This window comes from Manis javanica, chromosome 4 (genome assembly GCF_040802235.1).
Source record: "Manis javanica isolate MJ-LG chromosome 4, MJ_LKY, whole genome shotgun sequence".
Classification (NCBI taxonomy): domain Eukaryota; kingdom Metazoa; phylum Chordata; class Mammalia; order Pholidota; family Manidae; genus Manis; species Manis javanica.
In genome coordinates, this window is record NC_133159.1 from 162,150,156 (window position 1) to 162,176,774 (window position 26,619).

General features: G+C 36.0%; 1 protein-coding gene and 1 long non-coding RNA gene across 5 annotated transcripts in view; one reads left to right on the plus strand and one right to left on the minus strand.

Annotated features, from left to right (window-relative positions):
* The window catches only part of LOC140849154 (uncharacterized), a 33,537-nt gene extending 10,614 nt beyond the window's left edge, over positions 1–22,923 (minus strand). For 2 of the 3 annotated variants that reach the window (XR_012130785.1, XR_012130787.1), the window contains exons 1-2: positions 22,133–22,923; positions 19,765–19,811 (exon numbers count right to left, since the gene is read on the minus strand). This is a non-coding gene — a long non-coding RNA (uncharacterized lncRNA). Of the gene's footprint in view, positions 1–19,688; positions 19,812–22,132 lie in introns of all 3 variants that reach the window. The other variant, XR_012130786.1, reaches the window with a different exon arrangement.
* Positions 1–26,619, plus strand: part of LOC140849153 (serine/threonine-protein kinase TAO1-like) — a 66,776-nt gene that overhangs the window by 14,779 nt on the left and 25,378 nt on the right. For both annotated transcript variants that reach the window (XM_073235652.1, XM_073235653.1), the window contains exons 8-14: positions 273–437; positions 2,312–2,479; positions 5,976–6,173; positions 13,542–13,670; positions 16,220–16,423; positions 18,370–18,609; positions 22,907–23,089. In XM_073235652.1, coding sequence (XP_073091753.1) covers positions 273–437; positions 2,312–2,479; positions 5,976–6,173; positions 13,542–13,670; positions 16,220–16,423; positions 18,370–18,609; positions 22,907–23,089 — 1,287 coding nt within the window. The remainder of the gene's footprint in view (positions 1–272; positions 438–2,311; positions 2,480–5,975; positions 6,174–13,541; positions 13,671–16,219; positions 16,424–18,369; positions 18,610–22,906; positions 23,090–26,619) is intronic.

Here is a 26,619-nt window from a genome sequence, read left to right on the forward strand (position 1 = left end):
CTCTGCATTTTCATTTGGCCAACAAAGCTGTCATGTTCAAAGTTTTCATAAAAAGTACAGGGGAAGTTATGTAGGCACAGAGTGTATACATGTAAATTAAATTTTATAAATATAAGAAGTAAAAAGCATAGCAGAATTAGATAACCATAGATTACATGCATTATCTATAATTATTTAGGATAGTAACTCTAGGGTCCAAGAAGGGATTCATTTGTTCTGAATGAAAAAATATATAGGTCTCAACCTGACTTTTGCCTTCTACTCTTAACCAGGACCCCTTTGTGCTTCGGGAGCACCCTACAACGGTGTTAATAGATCTCCTTCAAAGGGCAAAGGAAGAAAAAAAAAGAGTGCTGGACAATCTGCACAATCGAAACAAGAAGGTCCTTTCCCAGGAGGCACATAAAGGGCCGGCAGTAGAAGCACAGGAAGGAAAGGTAATAACTTAGAAACGGCTCAAGTATTGGGGTCTCTTTATTGGCTTCTTTCCTTGTGGAACTTTTCTTGCCAAGAATCTTTTATATCAGTGGTTTCCAGATTGTGTCTTCACAGTGATTCTCTGAGGTCCCAGGTGGAGAAAAAGGTTTTGCATTCTTTAAACCAAACTCTCGGTAGTGTACATCAGCATAGTAAAGCTGTGTGAAGTCTTTTATTAGAGAAACCTGTTCAACTTTTATTTAATCTAGTCCCTCTCAAAATTCTGGTCTACTGAACACTTTTTTGCCTGATTGTCTGATGGCATGGGACACGCTTTGGAAGTATTTGAAATTACGCGTTTTGGAAGTTGACGGTGCTCACAGACAAGTCATTAGAATTACCAACCATTCTCCTTATCTTGTTTATTGTATAAACCTCTCCCCCAGTGCCTTTTGTGTAATGTTTGATACATGTTTATTAAATTGGAAATTTCTTGCTTTTTTATAAATAAACGAATGAATGAATGAATGAATGAATGAATGAAATAAACATGTGACTTAGTTAAATTTATCCTGGGGGAAAAAAAATTACCAAGGATTCTTATTCTGTTACTAAGAACACTTCATTCTTTTCAGTTGTGTATAGGAATTCATTCCTCTACATGGTTCTAAAATACTCATTTCATAGGTGAGTAAAGTAAGGTTCAGAGTGGTTAACTAACTTACTGTAGAAGCATATGGGTTCAGATTCATATATTACTCTTGAGACCAAGTTGTTTCCATGTTACCATGTTTCCAAGTTTGCAGTAGAAATGTTACAGAACTTCCTCAAAGGAAAATATAAAGCTCATGATTTGTGGAGCTATCTTTTTTAGTCTAAGTATTTTCTGTTTTCTTCTTTGCTCATGTCTCAATGCCAAAGCTTTGATTCTTTTTTATTGCTTTCTATTGAGAAAGATCCCTGCATTCTGAAAACAGGAGTAGTAGTTACTTTTCTTTTTAATAACACTACAAAATTAATGAACTATAAAATAGAAGACTTTCTTACACACAGTTTTGGTATTTTTGATATTGTTTTTTAGTTCTAACACTAGTCACTAGAAAATTGGGCCTATTTTAGGTATATGAATTACTTTAGTAAAGTGAAATTAACAAAATTCTAATGTCATTAAACATTAGAATAACAGCAACTTTTTAAGGCTGTGGATGTAAAAAAAGATCCTCCATATACTATGGGTCTGTATTTATTATTCTGCATATCTGACAGAGTTTCGGTATGGTAAGACTGTAATATTGGTGCCCAGATACCAAAGTTTGCCGGGTTTCTTGGGAAGAACAGTCTTCTAATTATGATTAAATATATATACAATTTTTAATTTTACATAAAAATAGGTAGGAATTAATATTAAATTACTTAGTGGAAGAAGTTTAGGCTAAAGACTATATTCTGAGAAGAAAAGAAATATAAAAGGCTTCAATAAAAAATAACTAAAAGGGATGTTTATAGGATTAAAAAAAAAGGTTGGGGTTTGTTTTCACCATTGGAATCATTGAGAAATGAGCAGCATCTCTGTGTATACCCCATGAGATGTGTAGTAGAAATGGATTTCAAAATAATGTCAAAAATTTTAGAGAAAAGACTACCCTTTGGAAATAACTCTGAATTGATTAACTTTTTCACATAGTTGGTTGGGCTTTTTGGTATTTACTGTCAGTCATTTTTTTAATCTGTCAACTAACAACTGATAAACTTTCTGGTCTTGGCAAATACAAGGAATTTCTCAAAACAGACCACTAACATTCTGAAGACTGTGTGTGCCAAGCGGTGTGCTAGATGCTAATAATCAAGAATTCAGGAGGTAAAGATATTTGAATCTAATACTCTTTTCCCTCAGGACCAAGATCATAGTGTTGGACAGACAGGAGCAGTGAATATTGGAAATCATCAGTCTGTTCCCCGTGTGTCCAACAAGACCAGGAGTCAAAGCTACAAGAGTGAGCTACACGTGACGGAGGGAATCCACACAGTCATGTCTAATAATTCTGCCATCCATCCGGAATCTGTAAGTATTTGGATTTCAGTGAAAAAAAATTCAACTTTGGTAACTAATTTTCCTAGTCTGGTTAGTTTAAGAGTTTGGGGTTTTTTTTTCCTTTGATGTATCAGAAGTTTGGAACATAATTTTAGGCAACTTATTTTAAAATGGCAAAAGGCTTTTTAATTCCCAGTTTAATGTCTGCATTTAGTAAACATGTTTTGAGAATGCAAAAAGAATATTTTTTAAATCTTAGAATAATTAAATCAATAAATACCATATAATGTATTAATTGAAGTTACTTAGATGAAAACGAAGGTATTTAAAAATAGTAACTATTCAACATGATATTAATGATAATGGTTGCCTTTGGGACGTGGAGAAAGGTTTAAGGTGGGTGATAATGGAAAGTGATTTTTGTGTTTTCCATAATGTTTACATTTTTAAAATAAAACTGGGTGTAATTGTAGAAATTACAACTTCTCAGTTTAGGAAATGTGGATGTTTGCTACACTTTCATGTGTAAGATTTTAAATTTTCTTGAAAACATTGGAAGGTCAGGTAACTCATTTTCACAATTGATAGGAATGCTTCCTTTTTAACTTCACTGCTTTCAGTATTACCAAAAGTTACTAGGCACAATAGCTAAAAGATGGAAACAACCCAAGTGTTCATTAACACACATGAATGGATAAACAAACCATAGTGTGTGTGTGTGTGTGTGTGTGTGTGTGTGTATATATATATATATATATATCTACAATGGAATATTATTCAGCTGTGAAAAGGAACGGCGTTCGGATATATGCTACAATGTGAGCGAACCTTGAAAAAATGCTAAGTGATATAAGCCAGACACAAAAGGAAAAATATTATTAGAATTCCACTTATACAAAATATCTAAAATAGGCGAATTCACAGAAAGTAGATTAGAGGTTGCTGAGGGGCAAGTGGAAGATGAAATAAATACTTTTATTTATTTATTTATTTTATTATCTTGGTGTCATTAATGTACAATCACATGAGCAACACTACAGTTACTAGGACTCCCCCTATTACCAAGTCCCCACCACATACCCCAGTACAGTCACTGTCCATCAGCATAGTAAGATGCTACAAACATGTACATGTCTTTGAACATGATGTTTTAATTTCTGTGACAAATACATAGGATAAAATGGCTGAGTCATAGGGCATATGTATGTTTGACTTTCATAAGAAACATACAGGTATTTTTTCTCCGATATGTCCTGCAAATATTTTTTCTCCATCTGTGATAAATTAAAATTTTTAGTTTTAAAATCCAATTCAAACAACCCATTAAAAATGAGTAAAGGCCATGAAAAAGCTAAAAACTTTTCCTCTAAAATCAGGAATAAGACAAGGATGCCTACTCACAACACTTTTATTCAACAGAGTATTGGAAGTCCTAGCTACATTATCAGGCAAGACAAATATAAAAGGCACCCACACTGGTGAGGAAGAAGTGAAACAGTCATTGTTTGCAGATGACCCGATACTACATAAAAAAAGCCCTAAAGACTCCACCAAAAAACTATTCAAATTAATATATAAACTATACCTCAATTTTTTAAAAATGTGTTAAAGACTTGAAAAGACATTTATCCAAAGAATGTATACAAATGGCCAACAGCACATGAAAATATACTCAATATAATTAGTCATTAGAGAAACGCAAATTAAAACTATAATGAGTACCACCTTACAGCCACTAGGATGGCCAGCTATTTTGTTGTTGTTGTTAAGGTATCATTGATATACAATCATATGAAGGTTTCACATGAGCAACACTGGTTACTACATTCACCCATATTATTGAGTTCCCACCTAACACCCCATTGAAGTCACTGTCCATCAACGTAATAAGATGCTATAGAATCACTGCTTGTCTTCTCTGTGCTATTACTGCCTTCCGCATCTCCCCCATCTACACTATGTGTACTAATCATAATGGCCCTTAATCCTTTTCTCCCTCCCTTCCCACCCACCCTTCCCACCCCTTTCCCTTTGGTAACTGCTAGTCCCTTCTTGGACTGTGTGAGTCTGCTGCTGTTTTGTTAGGTGGTTAGCTATTAAGAGAGAAAAACAAAAACAAAGATGGAAAATAACAACTAGAGAGCACGTGGAGAAATTGGAACTCCTGCTATATATTGCTGGTAAGAATGTAAAATGTCAGCTGCTGTGGTAAACAGTTGATGATTTCTCAAAAAGTTAAACATAGCATTTCCCCATGACTCAGCAATTCTACTCCTAGATATATACCCAAAACAATTGAAAGCAGGTACTTAAACAAATGCATATACACAAATGTTCACAAGAGCAGTATTCACAATAGCCAAAAGGTGGAAACAACACACAGGTCCAGCAACAAATAAATGGATAAACAAATGAGGGTATGGGCATACAGTGGAATATTATTCACCATAAAAAGAAACGAAGTACTGTTGCATCCTGTACAATATGGATGAACCTTGGAAACATGCTAGGTGAAAGAAGCCAGATACAGCAGGTCACATAGTATATGAAACATCCAAAATAGATAAATCCATAGACAGAAAATAGATTGGTGGTTACCAGAAGGGGAGATGGGGGAGCAACTGCTTAAAACATACAGGGTTTTCTTCTGAAGTATTATATATGTTTTGTAACTAGATACGGGCAGTCTTGCAGAACATCATGAATATACTAAATACTATTGAATTGTTTACTTTAAATGATTAATCCTACATTATATAAATTTTGTCTCTGAGAATCCAGTTTGTACATTTTTTTCTTTACAATGGGGCAGTGGTTGCAGAACATCATGAATATACTAAATGCTACTGAATTGTTCACTTTAAATGGTTAATCTTACATTATCTGAATTTTGCCTCTGTTTGAGAATCCAGTTTGTACATTTTTTTCATTATAACCAGTGTTTTTTGTGTCCTACCCAAGAAACATTTGCTGACCCCAAGGTCATGATAATATTCTGTGTTTTCTCCTGCTCTCTGATTCTGGATTTTAGGTTTATGTCAAGTGACTCTTGTCAAGTTAATTTCTGTGTATAGCATGATTAAGCATTTATTTATTTAGAATACAGAGAACCAGGTGTTACAGCAGGATTTGTTAAAAACACTTTCCTTTCCTCTTTGAATTAACTTGACTTTTTGGTAGTAAATCAATTGGCTGAATATATGTGGGTCTGTTTCCAGATTTCAGTGTGTTCCTTTGCTCTCTTCAGCCTGTCCTCATACCAATACTGCACTGTTTTGATTACTGAATTTAAATCTACCAACTTTTCATATCCCCTCAAAATTTTGGCTATTCTGGGTGCTTTACATTCCCATTTTAATTTTAGAACCAGCTAGCTTGTCTGCTTTTTCAGATGAAATTTTATTAGAAGCTGTTGACTGGGATCTCCTACATGAATTACCTACTTAGTTGATAGTAGACTGGTCTAAGATGGTTTTGAAAGAAAAAGGTTTTGCTTTATTTCATTCTTTCCTCTCCATTGTTGTAGGTTACAAGGGAAATGGAAGAACATGAGCTCAGAAAACTTGAGCATCAGAAACAGCTGATGTCTCTGAAAGATAAGCTGAAGGCTGAGATGGATAAGCATCATCTCAGGTTAGAGAAAGATCTTGAAATGCAGCGTAACAACTTTGCTGCAAAAATGAAGAAACTGATCAAGAAACATCAGGCTGCTGTGGAAAAAGAGGTAGTTGACCAGTATTACTAATGTATCTATTCTAACTTGTGGCTATTTCAAAATTAACCAAGATGGCATTTTGATGTTAGGGTATCTGTTCCCCAGAACCAAGCAAATCAAATGGGGAAAGGGAAAAATATGTACATAATAGGTTAAATATCAAGTGCTGGGTCGGGAACCAGTAGATACGGAATTATGTCCTGATAACTTGATAGTTTTATCATGTAACAGTGATTAAAGTCAGGTAGATCAGATTAAAGATGACGACGTGAGAGGTGAGACAGAGGCCTCCTCCCAAAACCACATATAATATGAAAATATTGTTAATACAACTAACCCTAAAAGATCAACAGGAAAGAAGGCAGCACCAGACTTCTTACACCTGGAGAAAAGAACAGACCTCAAAAAACGTAACATACCAAAGCCATGATCTGGGGGGCCCATGCTCTTCTCCCACCCCAGCTCACTGGCAGAAGGAAGAGAAATGGAGTGGAGACAGGGTGGAGGCCTAGGACTGCTGAACACCCAGCCCTGGAGATCTGCTGTGGGAGCAAGAACCTATATTACATGGTGCTCTGGAGATCAGTGGGGTTGGAAAGCTAAGACAGGAAGAATGCTTGGACAGACTGAGATTCCAGCTGTTGTGGAAAACAGGGATTCACATCCAGCTGCTCTGGGAGAAAAGAAAGGCAGGCAGTATGAGAGACTTCCTAACAGTGAGAGGGCTACTAAATGGGCAAATATTGCACAGGGCTTGCTGCTCAAGAAAAAGGACAGGTAGACAAAACTGTTCAGGTGCACTCTGCCCAGCAGGTTGGGAACTTTTCAGGAACTTCAGGCACTCCATCCCCCTGGCTGGCTATACAGCTCCGAGGCCTTCCACCATGATATGCAGCCTGCTGCACCTTCTGGCAAGCTGGCACTGGCTTACAAACCATCTGCCCCTGCCCTGGCATCAGTCCAGCCCGAGGGAGGTCCTGCCTACAGCAGTTACAAATGCAAAGCATAGAGGGTTACACCTGTGTGTTTGGTTGACTAGTCTGGCTGTGTAGAGACATACAGTATCTGGGAAGCAGGAAACAGCTCTTCCCAACCCCCAGTCACGAGCGCCGCTCCTCTGAGACCCCTGACATGGCTCCATGGGCTAAGTAATTGCAGGCAGTACACCTTCAGGGTCCTAGATGGTGCCACATACAAATATGAAATGTCGAAGGAACCTGGTTGAAACCAAAATCCCCAAAACACCAGAAAAGAGGTCAAGTGAAAATGAACTCATCAATCTTCCTAAAAGAGATTAAAAAAATCATAAACACATCCATGCAGGTACAGAAAAATACTCAAGAATGCAGGAACAAATCCAGAACAGAGATCCATTCATTATGGAATACAATGTGGGGATTTAAAAGCAGATTAGATATGGTCGAGGAGACGATAAATGAAAAAAATTGAAGAAGAGGAATGCAAAGAAGCTGAGGCACAGAAAAAAAGATCTCTAGGAGTGAAAGAATATTGAGAGAACTGTGTGACCAATCCAACCAGAACAATATTCGTGTTATAGGGGTATCAGAAGAAGAAGAGAGAGGAAAAGGGAAAGTGTCTTTGAGGAGGTAATTGCTGAAAACTTCCCCAATCTGGGGAAGGAGATAGTCTCTCAGGCCATGGAGGTGCACAGATCTCTCAACACAAGGGAGACAAGATAGACAACACCAAAACATATAATAATTAAAATGGCAAAGATCAAGGGTAAGGACAGAGTATTAAAAGAAGCCAGAGAGAGAGAAAGGATCACATACAGAGGAAAACCCATCAGGCTGTCATCAGACTTCTCAGCAGAAACCTTACAGGTCAGAAGGGAGTGGCATGATATATTTAATGCAGTGAAGCAGAAGCAAGAGTACTCTATCTGGCAAGATTATCATTTAACATTGAAGGAGGGTATCAAACAATTTCCGGATAAGCAAAAGCTGAGAGTATTTACCTCCCACAAACTGTCTCTGCAGTGTATCTTGGATGGACTGCTATAGACGGAAGTGTTCCTAAGGCTAAATAGCTGTCACCAGAGGTAATAAAACCTCATTAAAGAAAGCAGAACAATTAATTACTAAGCAAATGCAAAATTAAATCAACTATCCCAAAGTAGGTTAAGGGATAGACAAAGAGTACAGAATATGGTACTTAATATATAAAGAATGGAGGAGGAAGAAAAAGGAGGAGGAAAAAAAAGAACCTTTAGATTGTATTTGTAATAGCACACTAAGTGAGCCTAGACTCTTAGATAGTAAGGAAGTTTTCCTTGAACCGTTGGTAACCACGAGTCTAAAGCCTGCAATGGCAATAAGTACATACCTATTTGATAATCACCCTAAATGTAAATGGACTGAATGCACCAATCAAAAGACACAGAGTCAATATGATGGATAAAAAAGCAAGTCCCATCTATATGCCACCTAAAAGAGACTCACCTCAACCCCGAAGACATACACAGACTAAAAGTGAAGGGATGGAAAAAGATATTTCATGCAACTAACAGAAAAAAGCAGGAGTTACAGTACTTGTATCAGACAAAGTAGACTTCAAAACAAAGAAAGCCACAAGAGACAAAGAAGGACATTACATAATGATAAAGGGATCAGTCCAACAAGAGGATATAACCATTATAAGTATCTATGCACCCAACACAGGAATACCTACATATGTGAAACAGATACTAACAGTATTAAAAGAGGAAATAGAATGCAATGCATTCATTTTAGGAGAATTCAACACACCACTCACTCCAAAGTACAGATCAACCAGACCGAAAATAAGTAAGGAAACAGAGGTACTGAACAACACATTAGAACAGATGGACCTAACAGATATCTACAGAATGCTCCACCCAAAAGCCACAGGATACACATTCTTCTCAGGTGCACATGGAACATTTTCAAGAATCGATTATATACTAGACTACAAAAAAGAATGTCAGTAAATACAAAAATATTGAAATTGAACCAACCAGCTTCTCAGGCCACAAAGGTATGAAACTAGAAATAAATTACTCAAAGAAAATGAAAAGACCCACAAACCCATGGAGGCTTAACAACATGCTCCTAAATAATCAATGGATCAATGACCAAATAAAAACAGATCAAGCAATGCAAAATCTGTGGGATGCAGCTAGGGCTGTACTAAGAGGGAAGTATATTGCAATAGAGGCCTGCCTCAGGAAAGAAGAAAAACCCGATATGAACAGTCTAAACTCACAATTAACAAAACTAGAAAAAGTAGAACAAATGAGGCCCAAAGTCAGTAGAAGAGGGACATAATAAAGATTAGAGCAGGCTTACATGAAATTGAGAAGAATAAAACAATAGAATCAATGAAAGCAGGAGCTGGTTCTTTGAGAAAATAAGCAGAATGGAAAAACCCCTAGCCAGACTTATCAAGAAAAAAGAGTGTCTAGAAATGAGAAAGGAAAAATCACTATGGGCACTACAGAAATACAAAGAATTATTAGAGAATATGGTGAAAAATTTTATGCTTAGAAACTTGATAACCCAGAAGGAATGAACAACTTTCAAGAAAAGTACAACCTTCCTTGGCAGACCCAGAAAGGAACAGAAAATGTGAACAGATCAATTACCTGCAGCAAAACTGAATTGGTAATAAAAATCTACCTAAAATAAAACTCTTGGAGCAGATGCCTTCACTGCTGAATTTTATCAGACATTTAGTGAAAATCTAATACCCATCCTCCTTAAAGCTTTCCAAAAAGTAGCCAAGGAGGGAATACTTCCACCCTCATTCTATGAGGCCAGCATCACTCTAATTCCAAAATTAGGCAAATACACCACAAAAAAAGAAAATTATAGACCAATATCCCTGGTGAACATAGACACAAAAACACTCAACAAAATCATAGTGAAAAATATATCAAACAGATAGTCTATCATGATCAAGTACGATTTATTCCAGGGATGCAAGGATGGTACAACAGTTGAAAATCCGTCAGCATCATCCACCACATTAACTAAAATAAGCAGAAAAAGCACATGATCATCTCCATAGAAGCAGAAAAAGCAATCGACAAAGTTCAACATCCATTCATGGTAAAAAATCTCAAGAAAATGAGTATAGAGGGCAAGTACCTCAACATAGTAAAGGCCTCATATGACAAACCCAAAGCCAACATCATACTTAACAGTGAGAAGCTGAATAAGACATTCAATAAAAAGAAGATAGCGATAAATGGAATATAATATCCCTTGCTCATGGATAGGAAGAATTAATATTGTCAAAATGGCCACCCTGCTTGAAGCAATCTACCGATTCAGTGCAATCCCTATCAAAATGCCAATAGCATTTTTTCAGTGAACTAGATCAAATAGTTCTAAAATTCATATGGAACCACGGAAGACCCCAAATAGCCAAAGCAATCATGAGAAGGAAGAATAAAGCTGGGGGCGGATTATGCTCCCCAACTTCAACCTCTACTGCAAAGGCAATTTGGTACTGGCACAAGAATAGGCCCAAAGACCAATGGAACAGGCTAGGGATCCCAGATATAAACCCAAGCAAATGTGGTTAATTAATATACCATAATGGAGCCATGGACATACAATGGGGAAATGACAGTGTCTTCAACAACTGGTGTTGGCAAAACTGGACAGCTACATGCAAGAGAATGAAACTGGATTATTGTCTAAACCCATACACAAAAGTAAATTCAAAATGGATCAAAGACCTGAATGTAAGTCATGAAACCATAAAACTCTTAGAAGACAACATACGCAAAATCTCTTGAATATAAACATGAGCAACTTTTTCCTGGACGCATCTCCTTGGGCAAGGGAAACAAAAGCAAAAATGAACAAATGGGACTACATCAAGCTTCTGTACAGCAAAGGACACCATCAGCAGAACAAAAAGGCATCCTACAGTATGGGAGAATATATTTGTAAACAACATATCCGACAAGTGATTAACATCCAAAATATGTAAAGCGTTCACATACCTCAACACCCAAAAAGCAAATAACCCAATTAAAAAATGGTCACAGGATATGAACAGATGCTTCTCCAAAGAAGAAATTCAGATGGCCAAGAGGCACTTGAAAAGATGCTCCATATCACTAATTACCAGGGCAATGCAAATTAAAAGCACAATGAGATATCACCTCATACCATTTAGCATGGCCAACATCGAAAAGACTAGGAACAACAATGGTGGCTAGAATGCAGAGGAAGGGGATCCCTCCTACACTGCTGGTGGGAATGTAAACTAGTTCAACCATTGTGGATAGCAATATGGAGGTTCCTCAAAAAACTAAAAATAGAGATTCCATTTGGCCCGTGAATTCCACTCCTAGGAATTTACCCAGAGAAAAAAGTTGTCAGATTGAAGAAGACACATGCACCCTTATGTTTATCACAGCACTATTTACAATAGCCAAGATATGGAAGCAACCTAAGTGTCCATCAGTAGTTGGATGGATAAAGAAGAAGTGGTACATATGCACAATGGAATACTATTCAGCCATAAGAAAGAAACAAATCCTACCATTTGCAGCAACATGGATGTAGCTAGACGGTATTATGCTCAGTGAAATAAGTTAGGGAGAGAAAGACAAATACCAAATGATTTCCCTTATTTGTGGAGTATAACAATGAAGCAAAACTGAAGGAACAAAGCAGCAGACTCACAAACTCCCAAGAAGGAACTAGCGGCTACCAAAGGGAAGGTGTGCAGGAGGGCAGTTGGGGAGGGAGATGGAAGGGCATTGAGGGCTATTAGGATCAGTACACATGGTGTGGGGGGATCATGGGGAAGACAGTGTAGCACAGAAAGGACATGTAGTGACTGTGGCATCTTACAACACCGATGGGCAGTGACTGCAATGGCGTATGGGGGGAACTCGATGATATATGTGGATGAATGTAGTAACCACATTATTTTTCATGTGAAACCATCATAAGTGTATATCAAAGATACCTTAATGAAAAAAAAAGTCGTTAAGTATTCTGTTCTAGGCCTTGGGTACTTTGGTTATCTGAGGAGTTTGATAAATCAGTTAGTAGGTGATTCAGGTTCTAAAAAAAAATTTATCATTCCCTATGTACTTTTTGGAAACCTTAAATTTATAGTAGCATTTTTATATCAGAAGAATTGAAGAGTACTGTAGTATACAGAGAATGTTAAATTAAGAGAAATTAAGAGGGTTTCAGATTCACATTTAGCCCATTTGTTTACTACAAATAAGTATCATTCTACTGTATGATAAAGGTGCATTTTTTTAGGAGTCTTTTGTGAAAACTGGTTTCTAATTTCCTTGGTGTCCCTTTAGTTTCAATTTATTTTGATAATCACAGTTGTCAAGTAAAATGTAAACTTCTCAATAAATTTACACCATATCTTCAAATATGTCTGCAAAAAAAGAAGAATCACCGTCTCACAGTAATAGAGAATTTAGCAAAATAATTTCTGGTGTAAATGAATATTTGATTTTGAAATAATTTGGCAAAAGAATATAGAAATATTTAGAATCCTGTTTGGTGTTGTACTTTCTTGAATACTTTGTAAACAGGTAGATACTAACATTTTTAGGAAAGGAATTCATGAAACAGGATGTACAATATGATTTTAGATTTGTTTTATATATTTATATCAATATCTATACATGCCTAGAAAAAATTAGGAAGGGTATGCACCAAAATGTTTATATTGGTTATCTCCGTGTGGTAAAATCATGCAAGATTTTTCTTCTTTGTGTTTTTCTGTATTTCCTAAATGTTCTACAATGAATATGTATAGTTCACCCTTGAATAACAGGTTTGAACTGCACAGGCCCATTTATACACATATTTTTTTCAATAAAGGTCTTGGAAAATGTTTTGGGAGACAGTTTAAAGATCATTTTCTTTTTCCTAGCTTTCTTTATTGTAAGAATACAGTATATAATTTATACAACATACAGAATATGTGTGAATATCTGTTCATGTTGTTGGTAAGGCTGCCAGTCAGCAGTATGCTTTTAGTAGTTAATACACAAGTCCAGCTAGATAAAAGGTCATAACTTAATTACATTTGTTTTGTTTTATTAGTGAGGGGGGTCGGGCAGCGTACTCTAGTTAAATGGGGGGGAACGGTGAAAACACTGACCCTGTAAAAGATCAGCATTTTAAAGATGAGTTCCATTTTAGTGTTTCTCTGAAATTCAAATCATAAGGATGCTGAGTAATATTTGTTAATAATTTATTGGATATTCTTGTTTTGGTAATGATTATACTGATTTTATATTCTTAGGTGGGAGGAAATATCTTTGCTAATGTGTATTAAACTGCTGCTTTGAAGCTTATCTGCTTAGCTAATTTGATCCATTTAAAAATTTTCCTATAGGCTGAACTGATGTCCAGTGAGGAGAACAAATTTCAACAACGTATTCAGGCTGAGCAGAAGAAAGAACTGAATAGCCTTTTGAAGTCCCAGAAGAGAGAATACAAACTTCGAAAGGAACAACTTAAGGAGGTATTTACTTTATAAAAATTTTCAAGCCACTTACCTGCTTACTGATTATATCCAATATTGATCTACTCGTAGAACCATTAAGATAAAATTTTCTTTTGTTTGTGGCCACTAACAATATACCAGTTTAAGTGAGGACATTGATTATAACCTATTACTTTTCAATGGCTGAGATCCTCAGTTGAGTGGGATCTAAAAAGAGTGATCTCTTTAAAATATGAATTATTTTATAAAGCTTTTATTTATAGTAGCTTTCCTAAGCACTTATTAAGTAACTGAGTCACTAGAAATAAAAATATTTTAGCTATGAAAAAGAGCCATACATCTCTTCCTTTAAAAGTAAATCATACCTTCTTACTTTGGGCTCAGATTACAATAATTTGTTCTTATTCTGATTTTAACACAGAATAAGGATAAGAGACATTTCTTCTCATCCCATTTTCTTTACTAGGAAAGCATGCTAATTATGTCTTTATGGCTACAGGATTTCATGTGTGTTTGCCCTTTATGTGCTGCTTTCTTGAACTTATTTTTATCACAGATCTAGTCTAACTGTGAGGAAAGCCATGTTGTCCTAAGGCAATTTCTGAAAGGGGATTATTATTCAGGATAGTGGTCAGGACAGGAAAATGATTTGTGTCAACTATAGTATCTTTATTATATTGCAGAGAATATAAATCATCCATCTTTCATAGGTATAAGATGATTTTTCAGAGACTATTGACCTTATGGTTCTTCACCTGTTATTCAAGAAACAAACCAATTCTTTATTACTTTTGTGGATAAGATACTCAAACACATAAATATAAAAAGCACATAAACTTGTAGTTCTCAACTGAAGGATGTCAATGAGAAGACAGAGATAATACAGGCGTATACACAAAGAATCATTTGGCTATGTTTTTCAAAATCTTTTGCCAAGGAAATTCCCCACCCACCGAGACTTCCCCAGTTTACACCCTCTTTTACAGACTGATGGACTGAAATTTTTAGTCCATGTAATTAATTATTAGCATGCAGATAAATTAATCTTGATAAAATAACCATAATCTCTTTGGTACAGTGCTTTCTTGTGTATAGGAATTTGACCTATAATTAGATATATAAGTCTTATTAAGGACATTGGTGGCACAAAGCCTTGCTATATATACCCTGCCGAGTGAGGTTCATTGATAAAATTTTTCCAACTTTAAAGAGTGTAACCTGCTATGTATTCCCATTACTGTAATCTAAAAGCTAAACTCAATACTAGAACATGGGATTTGAAAAGATGGTAAACAGGATTCCCAACTGTCAATAAATATCCAACAAAATGCAGTTCTATAGTTGTTTCCTAGTGAAATCAGGTTTTAGTTTTATAAATGAATGTGTTGGTTTAGATAATCCTTTAAGCATATAATTCATAGTCTAACTAATAAGCTCGTTTTCTTTTAGAAGGTAGTTTTGTGTCTGCATGTGTGTGTGTGTGTGTGTGTGTGTGTGTGTGTGTGTGTGTGTGTGTGTTCATTTAGAATGATTATTATCAGTATAGAGGAAGGGACCTACTATAGTCTTAGTGGGTGGGAAATTTCCTTGGCCAAAGATTTTGAAAAACATAGGCAAGTGATTCTTTCTGTATATGCCTGTATTATCCCTGTCTTCTCATTGACATCCTTAAGTTGAGAACTACAAGCTCATGTGCTTTTTATTTTTATGTGTTTGAGTATCTTATCAATGAAAGTAATGAATCATCGGTTTCTTTCTTGAACAACAGATGAAGAACCATAAGGTTAACAGTCTCTAAAAAATCATCTTAGACCTAGGAAAGATGGCTGATTTATATTCTCTGCAAGGTTGATGCCTTGTAGGTTGAAATATACTAGTATTGATTAGCATCCTTGGGTTTGCATCATTGAATGTATTGTCAGTATTCTCATCCTATCCAGTATAAATAAATTTTTTAGGTAGTTTGTGAGATGATGTTTAAAATGCTGTAGAAAAACATTGGTCTTGCCTTGTTCAGTGGTTACAGTGCTGAAGACTAAATCTATTCTAAACGGTCTCTATTTTCCTGTGGTTTTGTTGATTTTCCATTTAATTTCTGGTCTTTTATACTGAGCCCATCCTTAACTTTGCCAAAAACTTAGTATTTCAATTGTTGAAAGCCAAGAAGTGAGACATAACTATATTTTAACCTTAATTTTAATTCATGTGTGATTTTTACTTGAAAGCACTGTCTTCTTCCCCCTTTTGGGAGGATTTCAAACAAAGATGTTTTACTCCATTCACCAATCATTGCGTGCTTTCAAAGCTACGAGCCATCCTAAATATAGCTGTGCAAAGCTAAAAAGTGTGCATGTTTTCTAGTGTATGTTTTCTCTTTTCTGTCCTACTTCATGGATAACTCCAGAAACAGAAAAATACTACCTACCTCCTTTAAGGTCATTGCCCTGCCTGCCCATGAGAGAGGGCACAAATTAAGTATTTTTACTGAAGATTACCAGCTATCAAACAGTATATTCATGTAGTTAATTTTTATGTATTTTGAACTCAGTTGTTTTTTATCTTGCCAGGAGCTGAATGAAAACAAGAGCACCCCAAGAAAAGAAAAACAGGAATGGCTTTCAAGCCAGAAACAGAACATACAGCATTTCCAAGAAGAGGAGAAGACCAATCTTCTTCAACATCAGAAACGGTACCTAGAGCTGCAATGCCGTTGCTTGAAAAGAAAGTTGCTACTTGGGAGCCATAACTTGGAGCAGGACCTTCTCAGGGAGGTATGTTTAAATGGTGTGAAATTAGAATCTTCCTGAAAATATGTCAGTCACATCCCACCCTCAGGGCCTTAGAGCACCTCTGCTTGCCTTTGCCTAAGTCCTTCTTCCCTGGAAACCCAACCCACACGATTCACCTTCTCCCTCACTTCATATCTCCTCAATTCTGATCTCCAAATCCTCCTCCCTTCTTTAAATATTCTTGCACTCCTCTCTCTCTCTCTCACACACACACACACCACACACACACATACACACATATGTGCACACACTTTTTATGGGGATCTCTCTCTCCCCAAGTAGAATGGAAATTAGATCAAGTCCCAGGTTCTGTTCAGGGCTTTTATATCCAGTGGCTAGATATATCCAGGCCTTGTAGCTAGTGGCTGGCCCATAATAGGTATTCAATAAATATGTATTAAATAAATATTTAATAAATATTAAATCCACGAATGAAAGAACTGTTAATTTTTAATATGAGAAAATTAATTGGATAACTTATGCCTTTTCATCCAAAATGGGTGCCATGAGGTATATACTACCATTTAACATAATTTTATAAACATTAAATTATTCATTGGGAATATGTAGAAACTTATGCCAATGAAAACAACGGTACTCATTATCAGGTATGCCTATGAGCATAGATCAATTTATTTTCAAGAGTGGCTTAAAATAAACTTCAAGTATAACATAATTATTCAAATTCACTAATAAATTCAAGTTAAGACAATTGCATCAATTAGATAAGATCAGTCTAAAAAATTGATGAGTCCTAGTAGTGGCATGGAAAGTGGTCAATGTTGGTAAGAATATAAATTGATACTGCCATTTTGGAGCATAATTCAGCAGCTTTAACAATTTAATTTGCATGTATCTTCTACCCACCGAATCCGCTTCTAGAATTCTATCCTAAAGAAATAGTAACATAATTATATGGTGTATCATGTGTAGATGTTTATTGAAAATTTGTCATAAAGCAAAAAGTAGAAAAACTATGGCATCAGAAAGCAGAAGCTTCCAATAAAAATTTCTTTAAAAATCTGTATTTGTCCATTATATTTTTAGGTAAAGCAAGCATATTATATGCCTATAATATATATTGTTATTCAATTTTAAAACTGTATGTTTTTGTGTAATAGTTGTGTCACGATAAGCGTGGGGAAGGTTGGGAAACATATGCACCAAATGTTGGCCCCTGGAGAAGGGGCAGCGGAGGCAAAGGGGGCACGTCTGACTTCCCTTCTACATAGTAAAAGAGAGAGAGTGTGTGAGTGTATGTGTGTGTGTTGTACATTTGATCTTTTAAACTGAAAAAAATTGTAGTAACATTTATTGATCATGAGGCAGGTATTCTGACAGCTTTCCCCGTATGAACTCATTTCACCCTCACGTTAATTTTATGAAACAGCTGTGTTATGGTCTCCATTTGAGAAGTAATGAAATGGAAGCACAGAGAGTTTAAGTAATTAACCCAAGGACTCACTGCTTGTCAGTAGCAGAGCCAGGATTTCGAAAGCAGGCAGCCTAGCCCTAGAGTCTTGTGTTCCTAACCCCTGCACTATACTGGGTACACTGCATGTAGTAGAATTGAATGTATACTCTGAAGAAAGTCAAAGGATGACTTAGAAATCCTGTTCAGATACAAAATTAGGAAACATAAATGACGGAAAGAGAGTAGAAAGGACATTAAGTCTCTTGGGACAGATGTGATATGTCTTAAGCTTATTGCTAAAAGTAGTATAAATAGTAAATGAACAGATAAGGCAATTGTGCTACTAAATTGCCCATTTTCTACAGTTCCAGTAATAAAACTCTAATATTCACTGTGCAGTCATTACTGAATCAGAGAATTACATCTATATCCTGGTTATTCTGTTTCTTAGGATTTTTTTTCTCCTGGCATTGTACATCATCAAATTATGCCTTTGTCTTTTTTTATGGATTAGGAATTAAATAAAAGGCAGGCTCAAAAGGACTTAGAGCATGCAATGTTACTGCGACAGCATAAATCCACGCAAGAACTGGAGTTCCGCCACCTCAACACAGTGCAGAAGATGCGCTGTGAGTTGATGAGACTGCAGCATCAAGCCGAGCTCACTGACCAGCTGGAGCGTAATAAGCGGAGAGAGCGAGAACTAAGGCGGAAGCACGTCATGCAGGCTCGACAGCAGCCTAAGAGTCTGAAGGTACCTTTAGCCTAAGCTTCTTGGCAAAGGACAACACATAAAAGGCACATGTAAACAGTAAAAGTCTAAGCCAGATGTCTGTCATAAAGAAATTGAATAAGCTTTTTTCTTTTCATTTTAAGCATATTTGGTTAGTATTGGTGTAGAGGGTCTATAGCTGCAGACTTCAGCTTGTGTATTTCTCAGCAGAGTACCAAAAAAATGGCCAGAACTTTTTAACTGTAGAAAGTGTCATAAATAAGATTCAAAATTCTCATTTTAAGTGTACCCAAATGTCCAGTGTTGATACTGCAATCTACATATCAACATCCTAACCTGCTGCCTTCTCTCTGTTGTTCCAAGTTTTATAGTTTTGGAATCTTATTTCCTCTGAATGTGATTTGTATCCAAAAGAGGCGGTAAGTTCTTAATTAGTACAGAAACCAGTGAATGAAAAACGCCTTTTTACCCCCTCTCCCTTCATTGTCAATACTCATCTTTAGAGGAATAGTGGAATTATCACACTGTTACTCCCATTCTTTCTGTGTTTGGTAACATAGGTAAGACCGGGGCATGTGTAGTTGGAGTGTATTTTTTTAATTAGTACATCAGAGTGAAGGAGGTATTACATGCTCTCTTGTAGACAAATAAGGAAAGACAAGTGTTGGTGATATATCATATCAAAGGACTTTAAATTTTGTATTTGCTTTGATAGAGAAATTTATTTATATGATACAAAATTCAAAAGATGCCAAAGTGTATGTATTATAAACTTAAAGGTTTCCCTCTCCTTGTTCTTTAGGCCACCTGGTCCAGCCCCCTCTACCAAAATCAACCAGAGTTAACAATTCCAAGGAATTTTCTAATTTTATAACTTGTAATAAATACGTGAAGTATAATCACATGAATCTTAATAAACAAAAAACCAAAATGACCCACTATATATGTTGTCACCCACAGTAGTACCTCAGTTAATCTGTACATGTCTCCGCATTGTAAACTTGTGTTTACATCCAATGAAGCCCGGTTTCACGGTATCTCCTTTACCCTCTTTTTCGATCTCTGACAATTTAACTATAAAACTATCAGGTAACACTTACCTGAATAACTCTCCTGAAGTCAAGTGAAATTCACTCACAGAAGTAATCTGTGTCCAAACCAGAAGCTAAACCTTACCTAGTGGTGTCTCCGATTCCTATTCAACTCCATTCATACAAGTTGTCCTGAACAAAACACAGAAGCAAAGCTAATATTTATCCTTTCTTGTGAGTCTAAGTAAAATTTTATACTTTGCTGTATCTTCAAAACAGCTAATGAACATCGTTTACAGAGTGGCTCGTACGTTGACTACCCTCATAACCATCATTAGTTAATGCTTATCACAATCAGAATTCATAATGATTTTCCAGATTTATTTTGTCTTTGTAGTGGTTACATAGTAGAGGTTCTCACCAAAAGATATTTAAAGCATGTCTATAAAATGAATTACAGTTTTAAAGTGAGCAGCACCCAGAAGTAAACCGAACTGAAAGCTTGTTTAGTTTTCTTTGGTCAGACCATGAATCTGATAGGACTTCATTTCTCTGGGGCTTGGAATAGGTTAGTTGTTTGCTGTTTAACCCTTCCTTTTGGTTCCCTGTTGTGGCCCCCTTCTCCGTTTGAAAGCTTGGAGACACTAGTCTGATTTTCAGATACTGTTAAAAAATCAAGGGGAAAAATAATGTCTCACAGTCATAGGCAGACTTCAGATAGAAAACGTCCTTCTCATGATACATAAGCTCAAGATTTTCCGTAAAAGAAATTGTTCTGTTACTTCAGTGGGAAAGAAAATCACCATGTTCCTCTTAGTTGTATATATCTATCTACTTGCCCAATTTGAACAAAATAGACTCTTTTTTTTAAATTAAGGTATCATTGATAAACAATCTTAAGAAGGTTTCACATGAGCAACATTGTGGTTTCAACATTCACTCATACTATGAAGTCCCCCCCAACCCACTGCAGTCACTGTCCATCAGCGTAGTAAGACACTATAGAGTTAGTACTGTCTTCTCCGCGCTGTGCTGCGTGCCCCATGACCCCACTACATTGTGAGTGCTAATAATAGTGCCCCTTAATCCCCTTCTCCCTCCCTCCCCACCCACACTCCCCAATCCCTTCCTTTTTGGTAACCCTAGTCCCTTCTTGGAGAAAACAGACTATTTTAACATCATGTCATTTCATTTATGTAAGTAATAGTTGCAACTTTTTAAGATAAATTTGTATTTACTATGTAGTAGTTCAACTTCAATAGTTGCAACTATTCCAACTTTCTCTAAGACTTTAAGGGGGATAGGAGGACTTCAGTTTGCACACTTAGGTGAGCTGACAGTATTTGTAGACATTGGGGCACCATTTCTGAGGAATGACTTGGGTAAACACCTATTGTTTATCTGCCATTTCTTCATCTGCCATTAGGTGACGTTTTGTCAGTATTAAGTGATTAAGAAACAACTGGAACATGTTTATCCTGCTTTCACTTGGGGGAAACATTGAGGAATATAGTTTATTCTTGGTATAAGTATTAATCTTGTTGAAAAAATTTTCCAGGGCATTCCTTTTTGTCATTAGCTAGTGATATGGAGTGTCTATAGTTTTCTTGGCAATATATTTGAATACTTAAAAGTTTTTTAAAGAATGGAGGTGGTTACACAAAGTCAGAAGAGAATTCTAAATTTCACTGTTCCATTTCTGGCTAACTTGGAGGAATTTTATTAACCAAGGGCAGGATTTAAGGGCAGTGCTAAGCGTAACTAAACCAAGAGTTTGTCTTTCTAGCTAGACATTTCTTGACCCTTCACAGAATAAAGGTACATGACTATGACTTAGTACCTCAATTGGTGTAAAATGCAGAAAAGGATATATATTTGATTTTGTAGTATGGGAGCAAAGAGTGGGAACTAGTTCCTTGACAAGAGTGTTTGGTCATACACGCATTTGCACACTTAGTCAACCATTCAATATCTGGCAGTATATATATTGAGGTAAATAATTTCAACTGTAGGTTCTGCCTTTGTGTAGGAAATGAGTGTTGTTACTCGTAGGCTTGATGGCTATACCTTATGAAATATAGCACATCTTACTACATTTTATTGAAACTTGAGTTCATAGAATTATTAACCTGTGACTTAAAGCCAGAGTTATTCTGTTTCTGAACTCAAATTATTTTATCTCAAAAATGTTTATGTAGTTCATGTCTGTTACCATTTCCACAAGAAGGGTTGTCCCTTCTCTTGCCTCATAACTTTTCTTTGACCTTTGAAAGATTAGTTAGCTGACTTCCAGGTTTTTGCTTGTGGTGCTAAAGAGTAAAGCCTAAGGAGAAGCAGACCCAAAACTTAGCCATCTTAACTGAGCAGTATGACCACATTAATGAAATGCTCTCCACTCGAGCTGTAAGTTTATTTTACTTAGGCAAAACAAATTTAGTGCCCCTTTCCTTCCACCACCCAAATAAAATCCCAACAATTGAAATATTAAGTTGGAGATGAAAATGCTGCTGTACCTTGGGAAATAGTGAAGGTGGTCCATATTCTTCTTGTTCTCAGCATTGCTTGGAAATATGCAGGATGCATATGTAATTCTCTTTGATACACTTGGTCATGAGGTTCCACATAGGCTCTCTGCTGGTGCCTTGCAGAGGTTTAGTACGTATACCAACAGTGCATCAAGATTGGAGAAGCAGCTTTGTTAAGCAGGGTTCAAAAAGTAGCGCTTTACCGGGAATCCAGATGGTCACATTTGAGTGCAGGCACAAAATAATTGCTATGTCAGTTTACAGACTTTTTCTTAATGGGCCAGATAGTAAATATTTTAGGAGGAAAAACTGAGGTTATTATGTGGGTATTTACATAGCCATTTAAAATGTGACCATTTCAGAATGTAAAAAACCATTCCTAATTAGTGGACTATTGAAAAACAAAAACAAAAAATCAGGTAGCTGTTCAGATTTGGCCCATAAGCTGTGGCATGCTTGTCCCTGTTCTGTAGTTATTTCCATTGGAGAGAAGACATTCCCAGTCTTACATCAATCAGATTCCGTTTTCCTTTAAAAAATAATGATTATTTAGGCATCATCCAAATAGCTTATGACAGCTTTATTCTTATAATGCCGTCATTGGTTGCTGTGTTTTCCTTTTCCAGAGATGTTTACTCCAAGATGTAAAAGAGAACGGTTGTGCCCTATAGAAGAGTAGTCTGCCTTAACTTACACGTCCTCCTTTCCATAGGTCATGAGAAGGTAGCTCACAGGAGGATGTATGTTTTCTTTCTCTTTCAGCCGCATTTGGATGAAGCGCAGGAGGCAGAGTGCCAGGCTTTGAAAACGCAGCTGCAGCAGGAACTGGAGCTGTTGACTGAACTTCAGAGCAAGATCAAAATGCAGGCTGAGGCACAACACGCTCAAGAGCTTCGGGAGCTGAAACGGAGGGTCTCCCTCCGCAAGGCACTCTTGAAACAACAGGTATGCGTAATAGAAAAAAGTAATTGTGCCAGGATTTGCTTTCATCAAAATCATTTCATAAATATATTTTCTTGATGACAGAGGTGGCATTAGATTGTTTTCACAATACCATATTTCCTTAATTCTAGTTTTGGTAGTGTTTTCTTTTTCTTTAAAATTACTGATTCAGTAATGAACCTTAAAATTAATGAGTGTGATGTATTAAAGGAATATATATACTTAAGTAGGAATTACTAGAGGAATGATGTGGAGTTATGTGAAGACAGTTGAATTGTAAAAGGATAGCTCTGGCTCCGTCTTCCTCCCTTCTTTTGTGTACCTAGTTGTACCTAAAGAAATTGGAGAGAAACTTGGATAGTGAAGGAAAAAACTTTAGTAATTGCTTGAGAGAGACAAGGAAAAGGGATCAGGAATATACTTTATTCATTCATCCCTGGTCTGAAACTGTACAGATTGATGCATTACTAGAAAAGAGAAGGTAAGACCAGTTTTACACAGATGAAGTGTCAGGCTGAAAATATTTCTAGATGTAGCTTTATTTATTTTACTTACTCTTTGTCATATATATTAGAACTAGAATCCCTAAATTCACTTGTGTCCTTTAAGGTACTGAGGCTGTATGTGTGTGTGTGTGTTGAAGAAAGAACAAAGGGTATAAGCTTTTGAGAAAGAAAGAGAGGAAAGGCATTTGTTTTGAGAAGTAGTAGAATACCACTTGTATCCAGGATTGAATGCTCTGTTCCAGAATTCCTGAGCCATAAGTTCCCAGCAGCTGGCATGTCTTAGGTCCATTGTAAGTTAACACATGCCTAATGGTTTTGTCTGTTAAAAATTGTCATCGCTTCTGGACCATTAATTGGCGCATAGATTTTCCTCTACTTTCTACAGTTCTTGTGATTAAAAATAGAATACCTCATTTCTATTAAAAATAAATGTTCTTAAAAACTCCACCAAAATAAGGTGTTGCTATTTCTGTGGCACAGCTGTCTTCATTACTGGCTCCTTTAAGAGGTACTTGCCTCTAAAAATTATCTCAATTGTGTTTCTCATTCAAGGTGGGAAGACAGAAACACATACAAATTTTTAGAAAAATGTAGTTGTCCCATGTACAGAATTCATAAATCTGCCTGATTTCAACTTGCATATTTAAAATTGAATCTAAAGTTCCATCTCTTATGCTTCAAAATTATCACTAAAAGAGAAACCTATAGTATTTCAGTAACAGTGTCATGAGAGAAGTATTGGTACTGTTTTATTTCTATTTTTAGCTCCACCTAGTGGCTCCGAGTTAAAGAGTGCTAATTAGTATCTTAGGTGTAGTCATTTCAATATATGAACTAAGGCCTTTATGTTCTACGAAACCAGGTAAAATGTTGGCATAGGGCTGATACCATTGCCAGAAGTGCAGTGGCACTCTCATACATTGTTAATGCATTTTGGAAAGCAATTTGGAAGTATATCAATGATCTTTGAAAATGTTAAGCAAAGAATTTAGAGAATTTAGAGAAAAGAAATCCTGAATACAGGAAAAGCAATATGCATAAATATGTTAATTATGGCATAGTTTATAATGGTTTTAAACACCTAACCATGTAAAATAATTAAGTGCTTATGACCAAGCCACTTAATAAAATCTTACTCAACCATTTAAATAATGGCTATAAAAATAGTATTAATGTGGAAAAATGCTTATGAGGTGTTGAATAAAATAAAGACAAATCACACTTAAAGTGAGTTGAACTAATACTTATAATGGCTCTTTTAATATGGTAGATTGGTTGTGGTGGTTTGTATTTGATAATAGACATGCATAAGATTTAGTATTAAAAATAATAAAAGAAACAGTGGAATAAATCTACAGTGCTTTGAGTTGCTGCTTGATTTTTAGGGCTCATGTTTATATTTCAAGTGAAGTGCATGACTATAAAGTAGTTTGGGGTCAGTCAGTTGGCAACTACCAAGGCAGTGATATACCCATGGTATGATTTGAAAACATTGTAACATCTGTATTTTCTGTACTTTGTGCCTACTGGTTGTACAGATAAGAAACAGTCATCTGAAAATAGAGGTGGAACCAGAGAGAATGTTAGTTGTTTCTAGATGTGTAATAATTCTGTTTGAAGATTGCTTTCAGCCTCCAAATGAAACAAGAATTGTCCTCCAGGTCCTCCAGGTGTTTCCATGCTAAATTGTGTGTTTTTAAAAGGGCACTTTAAAAAAGATACATAAGAGGGGACTTGATAATATGGGTAAATGTTGTAACCAAAATGTTGCTCATGTGAAACCTTCATAAGATTGTATATCAATGATAACTTAGTATAAAAAAAAGATACATAAAAATTAAGCACATTTGTTGAGCTAGATTTCTGTGTAGAGAACAATGACTATTGGCGTAAGTCCTCACATATCTTAAAACCTAATTTAATACTTCTTTGCAAATACTCTTTATTTCCTATTTTTTAAAAACTTTGTATCATGGAAATTTTCAAACAAAAAGTATTAGTGAAATTATTAAGAACTAGTACAATGAAGTCCCCAAATACTCATTACGCAACTTCAACAGCTATCAGTATCTTGCTTATATTTCATCTGTTTCCCAACTCCACATGCAGCTTTTTAGGGGAGCAGGATAGGGGGCAGAGTATCTGAAATATTTTAAAGCAAATCCCAGCATAGAATCATTTCACTGCAAACACAGATAAGGAAATAAGGACTCTTTTACTTCAACATAGTCATAATTCCATTGTGTTAACTAACAAAATTATAATAAATGTTTAAGATTACCTAATACTCAGTCCATACTTAGATTTCCCTTTGTATCTAAAAAAAGGTCTTCTTGGTTTATTTAGATTGGGGCCCAAACATGGTGTAGACGTTGCATTTGATTGTCTTTTAAGCCTTTTAGTCTCCTGTGCCCTTTTTTTTTTATTACTGTGGACTGGGTCATTTGCTTTGTAGGAATTCTCACATTTGAATTTGGCTGATTCCATCCTCATGGTGTCATTTAATGCATTCCTCTTTACTTTGCATTTCCTGTAAACTGGTCATTAGATCTAGGGGCATGATTACATTTACATTAATTTTTTTCCTTTTAAAAATTTTTGCGAGGAATGTTCATAAGGGTTACTGTGTTACACTTCCTTTTGCATCACATCAAAAGCTATATAATGTCTAGTTGTCCCACTTTGAAGTCATATTTGATGAGTGGGCTCAGATATTCTCATTCATCAACAATTTCTCCATCAACTTCTTCCCATTGTCATTGACTATTATGTATTTTTTCACACTAAAACTATTTCTAGTCAGCTATATATATTTGTAAACCTTTGAGTTGTCCAAAACTGATTCTGACGGCTACCCAACCACTGATTTCTAAGTACATAGAGTCTCCTAACTTTCTAATGGAAACTTTATGGTTTCTGTTTGTTTTTCACTTAATGCTCTGATCTTTCTGGAATATGGTATCAGATGAGATTCCATTTTTATTTTCTTCCAGATGGTTAGCCACTTGTGCCTGTGTTGTTTTTCCC